The following is a 7,500-nucleotide window of genomic DNA, read 5'->3' as shown; positions in this document are numbered from 1 at the left end:
ACTGAGATACAGTTATTATTATCATCATTTATATGCGATTTTTTATAGTTACAGTGTTTTTTTTTATTTTTCAGTGTTTTGTATGTACCTTATTTTTAATATTTTAATATTTTTAATATACTCTGTGTTTTAATTCGCTATTTCAGTACAGCCGAAGCAATATTTGTAGTTTGTAAAGTAAATATTTGATCTCCGCTTTATTTCTCTCTGAATTTTTTAAAAAATTTTTTACAATTATTTTAAAGTTTTAGTTAACAATAGCAATGATAGTATGATGTCACAAACAGCGCAGCAGAGATTAGCACATTTAATAATAATTTTATTAAGCTAAATAAAGTGTTTTCCAATAACTTACATTGTAAACTGAATTGCTTTTAAGTTTCACTAATGTATTTTATGTATTTATTATACTATATTAATAATTACACAATTATTATTTGTTGCAATAATATTAAATTATTAATGTATAAATTAAAAATATATTTCTAATTTTATTAGACAAACAGTGGCTCTTTCAGGAAGGTTGGTCTCTCTTCATCGTGAGGCTGGTTTGACTTCACCGAGGCCCGTAAGTTTCTGTTACCCGACTGTTGTTTTCCGAAACGCAGGAACAACAGTCAAAAACACCAAAAGTGAGAAAGAAAACAGAGACAGAGCTTTAGAAGAGGAAGGAAACCAGAAAGACAGCGTGCTTTACCTTCCAGAGGAGTGAGGTTAGAACCCTTTTTTCCATCCAGGCCATGCTGAGAGTACTGTTTGAGCAGATTCTGAGCCTTACGGATCGTGCCTGCGCCCAGCAACACCCAAACAGAGAAAGAGAGAGAGAGAGACAGAGAGAGAGAGAGAGAGAGAGAGAGAGAGAGAGAGAGAGAGAGAGAGAGAGAGAGAGAGAGAGAGAGAGAGAGAGAGAGAGAGAGAGAGAGAGAGAGAGAGAGAGAGAGAGAGAGAGAGAGAGAGAGAGAGAGAGAGAGAGAGAGAGAGAGAGAGAGAGAGAGAGAGAGAGAGAGAGAGAGAGAGAGAGAGAGAGAGAGAGAGAGAGAGAGAGAGAGAGAGAGAGAGAGAGAGAGAGAGAGAGAGAGAGAGAGAGAGAGAGAGAGAGAGAGAGAGAGAGAGAGAGAGAGAGAGAGAGAGAGAGAGAGAGAGAGAGAGAGAGAGAGAGAGAGAGAGAGAGAGAGAGAGAGAGAGAGAGAGAGAGAGAGAGAGAGAGAGAGAGAGAGAGAGAGAGAGAGAGAGAGAGAGAGAGAGAGAGAGAGAGAGAGAGAGAGAGAGAGAGAGAGAGAGAGAGAGAGAGAGAGAGAGAGAGAGAGAGAGAGAGAGAGAGAGAGAGAGAGAGAGAGAGAGAGAGAGAGAGAGAGAGAGAGAGAGAGAGAGAGAGAGAGAGAGAGAGAGAGAGAGAGAGAGAGAGAGAGAGAGAGAGAGAGAGAGAGAGAGAGAGAGAGAGAGACAGAGAGAGAGAGAGAGAGAGAGAGAGAGAGAGAGAGAGAGAGAGAGAGAGAGAGAGAGAGAGAGAGAGAGAGAGAGAGAGAGAGAGAGAGAGACAGAGAGAGAGAGGGATTGCAGGAGGAAAGCAGAGGAAGACACCGTGAGGAAGAGGAAGAGGAAGGGCGTCTGAAACCCTGTTCACCGACACCAGAGCAACAACTGAGAGAAATCCAGATCCCTCTGAGACTACAGCCGACACCACAGCTATCACACACACACACTCACACACACACACACACACACTCACACACACACTCACACTCACACTCACACACACACTCAAGACAGAGACATGCGGTGCACAAAGTCACAAACATCACATCACAATGTCTAGAGCTAAAACAGACTGAAGAAGAAGTCACACACACACACTGAGGAGAAAACACAAGCGGTTAATCCATCACAGCTATTAAACCTCAGCATGGAGTCACATACAGTCATTAAGAGTAGTGCTGCTCAATGCATCACACACACAATCTACATCCTGTTAACATCATCAAGACAGTCACTGACACACACTAAAGTCTTAAAGGGGTCATACCATCACTTTAGATCGTATCGCTTTTCCCTTTAAGAAATAATCGTTTAGCTTTTCAGTGCATTTTTACTTCTCTGTGGTAAATGGAAGGGGTTGTATGTAAATGAGCTCTACTAGGACTGATAAGTAAATGAGAACAGTCAGAAACTAATGAGCTCACGGCTGACGGTCACTGAGCAAGCTGGTCTTACAGACTAGATTGCATTCATCTTTTGTGTTACAAACATTAGAATGGTTTCATAGCACAGATGACTAAAATCACACAAAAAAATTAAATAGTGCAACGATGAAATTGAATTTAGCGTGATATGACCCCTTTATTAAGCAGTTAATATGCATGTGCAATATGCGGAATGCTTTCTTCGGCAATAATAAGCATCACGTGAAAGGTGACAGTGTGTTAGGGCAGAGCAATACGGTCAGCGTTAGGGTGTTAGCAGAAAACAAAGAACTAGCTTTCTCCATGTTAACCTCTCCGTACGCCACTCAGAGCTGGAAGACAACAAAGAGGGCCCTCCACGCTGAGAAAACACAGTAACACCACACTGACCGGGGGAGAACTAGCTCAATGTACTAGTGTGTGTGTGTGTGTGTGTGTGTGTGTGTGTGTGTGTGTGTGTGTGTGTGTGTGTGTGTGTAAAGGCCTTATTACATTCAACAAAGACAGAGAGAATGAATTTGGTTTAAATGATTGATAAAACACTACTGTTTTAATGACTGGGGTCTTCTTTTTGAAGAAATTAACGCTTTTATTTAGCAAAGTCGCATTCAATTGATCAAAAGTGACAGTAAAGACATTTATAATGTTAGAAAGGATATTTCAAATTAATGCTGTTCTTTCAAACTTTCTACTCATCTGTGAATCCTGAAAATTAAACCGCATCACAAATAAAATATTGGGCTGCATAACTGATTTCAACACTGATAATAATCAGAGATGTTTCTTGAGCAGCAAATCAGTGTATCCGAATATTTTTTGAAGCATCATGTGACTGAAGACTGGAGAAATTAACAGAAATAAATTACAGATATTCAACTTTTAAAATTGTAATAATATTTCACAATTTTTCTAGCTTTTAATTCTAGTACTATTTCACAATATTGTGTTTTTTTTGCAAAATGCATAAATTCTTCCCCTTACAAGCAAAAAAGAGAAATAATCATTTAATTGATTTTTTTTAAAAAATAAAAATTTTAATTGTCAATCAAAAATACTAAAATAAGTAAAATGAATTAAAATTAACTAAAATAACTAAAATGAAATATAAATATTATATATATATATATATATATATATATATATATATATATATAATATATATATATATATATATATATATATTTTTTTTTTTTTTATTGTTTTAAAAAAACAACCCCTAGACCTTTGAGGAGTAGTGTACTTTTTTTTTTTTTAATTATTTCATCAACGTTTGTCTCACCCACTGTGTGAAATTTTTCTTCCACATGAAACATGCTTGCGATGCATATGCAAAGCCTGTTCTGTTGCATATGTGTGTATATGTGTGTATATGTGTGAGTGTGAGAGTGTGTGTGTGTAACGGGAAGCTCTGGCTCTGCAAACAGAAGCAAGCGATGGACGCGTCACAAACACAGCTGTGACTTTACCTGGGATATAGACTGATATCATCAGACACGAGTGAGACAGGGAAGAGAAACGAGGAGACGGTTAGTAAGAACGTACTAGAAATGAGAAAAGAGGAGAACTCCGGCGGGACATGAGGTCGGGATCCACCAGGACCACCAGAAACCCAAAGAGACCCGGTCTAGTGCGGTGAAGGGGTTAAAGGTCACTGACCTGGTCTTTTGGGAGGCTTCTTGGTGGGCGTCTCCTTGCGTTTGGTCTGAACGGCGGGCGAGTGGATGGCGGAGGTGGCGCTGTTCTTACGGAAATGCTCCTTCAGACCCTTAATAGAGCGATCCAGCTGACTGGACCGGACCTGGAAATACACGTTCATGAAGTCTGCAGAGAAACAAACACAAAAAACAACAATCAGCCTCTGCAAGTGAAACCCGTTCATTTTTTATGATAACCGATGCTGATTTTTTTTCCACAAAAGTCATTTCAAACTTTAAAGCAGAAACTTCACTTGCATTTAATATGCTTTTTCTGTATAGAAATTTACAATTTAATTTATTGCACATTTATCAATTGATTTATTAAATTTAATTTGGTGTTTTAAATCTGTTTACTTTATTAAAAAATTACATTGAAATTAAATTTCTCTCTCTTCTGCTCACCAGCATTTATTCAATAAAAAAAAAACATGAATAGTTTTATTTTAAATATGAATATGTTATATTTGCAATGCTCTACAGGATTATAGTCGTGATCTTCAAATAATTGTTTGCTTCAAAAATCATATTAAAGTAATATTTAATGCATGTATTTATTATGTATAAATACATGCATGTATATATTAAGGTAAAATATGTTATACACACAGTATGCATACAGAGACTTTTATTTTGAAAGTGATTAATCGTTTTGCCGCTCTAGTTTGCATCATTGTGTAAGTTTCTTTTGGGAAAGGGCACTGATGGCAATGTTCACCTTGGTTGCGCCCGTACTCCACCAGCCATGCGGAGATACAGATGATGTCCTGCAGGACGGCCTCGGGCAGGTGCTCCAGCGTCACGTCCTCCTGCACCTCCATGTCCTCGTCTCCTCCGATGGCGTCCAGGATGAGGACGGGCGGCACTGGCTTGCTGTAGCGCGTCAGCAGGCTGCGAAACTCCGCCTCCAGCAGCTCCTTGCCCTTCTCGAAGCGCGCTTTCTGCAAACAGGACAGCCTCGCTGAGGAGTCTGGTACGGACTGGGGGAGCGTGAGAGCGTGACGCACCGTACGTACCACTGTGTTGAGCTCGGGACTGTCCGGATTGTTGTCCTGAAAATACTCCACGGCTTTCTGGATCTTTGCAATGCAGGCCAGATACTCGTCCAGACGACCCGCGGGCCTACAAGAGCAGTGACTCACAAATCAGATCTATTATTTAAAACTACAATAATATTTCACAACAGCACTGTATTTTGTATTGAGGAAATTATAAAAAATAATTAATAATACTTAAAATATTACCTTTTTTTGTAAAATTGTACATATTTTTAAATATTAAAATGATTCAATTATTCAATAAGAACATGTATATGCACAAAGAATTAAGTTGTATTATTACAAAAACATTTTCTATACTTTGTACATATACACATATCTAGTTATAGATATATGTTATATATGTTATAATATTTCACAGTATATTTCACCGTACTAATATTGTATTTTTAATCAAGCATATGCAGTCTTTTAAAGGGACCTTGCAACAATTATATTTAATAATTTACTTAATTAGTAATTTATATTACACTATATTAAAACTATAGTGTATTATTTAGCCATGGTGTGTGCATAATAATGAAAAAAAGAAACATTATATATATATATATATATATATATATATATATATATATATATATATATATATATATATATATATATATTTTTTTTTTCATTTTTATACATTATATATATTTTTTATATATATTTTATATATAAAATATATATTTTAATTATTATATATAAAATAAATATATAATTATAAATATTAAAATTATTATTTTTAAATAAAATAATATACTTAATTAGAAATATATTAAATATCTTAAAACAGTTAAAATAATAATGTACTGTACAAAAACAGAAATGCTCAGACAGGGCTGTTGTTATATTTTGGAAATGAATCAAGAAGAAACGATCCCTTATATTAAACGTCTACCGCTGAACAACAGTCTCAGGTCACACTCACCCTTCCCGGATGATCTTATCGGTGTCTTTGGCCACGTGATAATAACTGATGACGTGATCCAAACAGGAGAGAGTTTTGTCCACGTTCTCCTGCAGTCGCTGCAGATTCTCCGTCTGTTTATGGACGGGGATGATGGAGTTCTCCAGCTGCATCAGACGGCTCTCGAACGAGGACAGGATGGACACCTGAGACCAAACATACAATCATTCATGAAAACAAACTAACTTTCACGATTGAAGCGTCGCACAACATTGCAGAAAGCTGTTCTTTCACCTCGTATCTTAAAACCAGGACGACACACACATACACACACACACATGTTTGTTTCTGTGAACTGTGGGGACTTAACACTGACTTCTATTAATTTTATTATCTCTATTCACTAAACCTACTCCTACCAGAAAACCTGTTTGCATTCTTACACTGTCAGATAAACATCATTTACTATCTTTTAGTTTATTACATTAATATTTGGTCAACACGGTATAGCATAAGCACACACACACACACACACACACACCAATATATGCAGTGATCCTCTCTCACCATTCCTTTAGTGAGCTGATCGCTCTTCTCCAGGCTTTCACGAATGAAAGACAGAGTTTCTTGTTCCTGTAGACGGAAGACGATAAATACCACATACAGTAATAACGTTACAGTAAACACATCAAAGAGGCTGATTATTTATTGACACCCTCATTTTTCTCTCAGTAAGTTTCTAAAATGCTTTGTGACATTATTTTTTTTATGACAATCACGCGGATTCTCATTCTGGTTGATCTCGAATGATTTTAATAACATCCGGCGCCCGATCACGGGATTCTCGTCTCATTCTTCGTCTCTTTTTAACGGACCTGTTTGAGTTTGTCCTCGATCTCCCGCTTCCGAGCGGACGCGTCTTCGGTCGGGATCATCCTGACAGACAAATGTGTGCCAAAAAATGACAGCTGGATCCGTCCGGAACAACGCAAAATCCGCGACGATATTACATTAAGGTGAAGACAGCGGAAGCTGTACGACGCTGACGGAGAGCGGAAGTATTGCGTGTACACAATAAAAGTCCTTCTGTTTTTATTTTAGTTTTGAGCAAGTCCAAAATCCAAGCATCTTCCAATAAATACAAATATAAATAAACCGACTAAATATGATACAATCTTACCAAAGTGGATTAATCATTACTTTTTTAACTTTCACTTGCTTGCTTGTTTTATGTTTTGCAATGCAAAAGATTACAGTATTTAATGAAAAATTACTTCATTATATATAAAATAATTGGCCAAAACTGTATTAACACATTCAACGTAACAGTTCAGATGACAAAAAACATTAAAAGCTCTTTAAGATGGAATGTAACTTGTATTTTATGTGAGAATAATATTAATTCACCATTAAAATAAGTCATAAGTTTATAAGTCATAAGTTTATTTTGACAATCAACATATCATACAAAAAATAAAAACAAAATGATTTAAATTTTAAAGCGAAGAGGAATTTGTAATTTTGAGAAGTATGAAAGGGACTTTGATTTTGACAGGTTTTAATGCTGTGGTGTTTGTGGCTGACTTCACCAGCCAGAGATTCAGGGTGGCTCCAAACTCCATTTATTTCAGTGAACATGGGATTCAATCAATCAATCAATCAATCAATCAATCAATCAA

At 36.6% G+C, this 7,500-nt stretch overlaps 2 protein-coding genes across 13 annotated transcripts in view; both read right to left on the bottom strand.

Annotated features, from left to right (window-relative positions):
- The window catches only part of exoc7 (exocyst complex component 7), a 19,385-nt gene extending 12,503 nt beyond the window's left edge, over positions 1-6,882 (bottom strand). For 3 of the 12 annotated variants that reach the window (XM_043231171.1, XM_043231173.1, XM_043231176.1), the window contains exons 1-8: positions 6,697-6,882; positions 6,389-6,454; positions 5,843-6,027; positions 4,891-4,996; positions 4,593-4,815; positions 3,837-4,001; positions 3,647-3,658; positions 698-787 (exon numbers count right to left, since the gene is read on the bottom strand). In XM_043231171.1, the coding sequence (XP_043087106.1) occupies positions 698-787; positions 3,647-3,658; positions 3,837-4,001; positions 4,593-4,815; positions 4,891-4,996; positions 5,843-6,027; positions 6,389-6,454; positions 6,697-6,756 (907 nt within the window). In that variant the 5' untranslated portion in view covers positions 6,757-6,882. The remainder of the gene's footprint in view (positions 1-697; positions 788-3,646; positions 3,659-3,836; positions 4,002-4,592; positions 4,816-4,890; positions 4,997-5,842; positions 6,028-6,388; positions 6,455-6,696) is intronic. The other 9 variants (XM_043231172.1, XM_043231174.1, XM_043231177.1 and 6 more) reach the window with 5 other exon arrangements.
- A 361-nt stretch (positions 6,883-7,243) lies between these two features.
- The window catches only part of tvp23b (trans-golgi network vesicle protein 23 homolog B (S. cerevisiae)), a 3,569-nt gene continuing 3,312 nt past the window's right edge, over positions 7,244-7,500 (bottom strand). The window contains exon 7 of the mRNA XM_043231184.1: positions 7,244-7,500. This exon is cut by the window's right edge and continues 360 nt beyond it. The gene's annotated coding sequence lies outside the window, so the exon portion shown is untranslated.

Source organism: Puntigrus tetrazona, unplaced genomic scaffold (assembly GCF_018831695.1).
Source record: "Puntigrus tetrazona isolate hp1 unplaced genomic scaffold, ASM1883169v1 S000000283, whole genome shotgun sequence".
NCBI lineage: Eukaryota > Metazoa > Chordata > Actinopteri > Cypriniformes > Cyprinidae > Puntigrus > Puntigrus tetrazona.
This window is presented reverse-complemented; position numbering and strand designations above follow the sequence as displayed.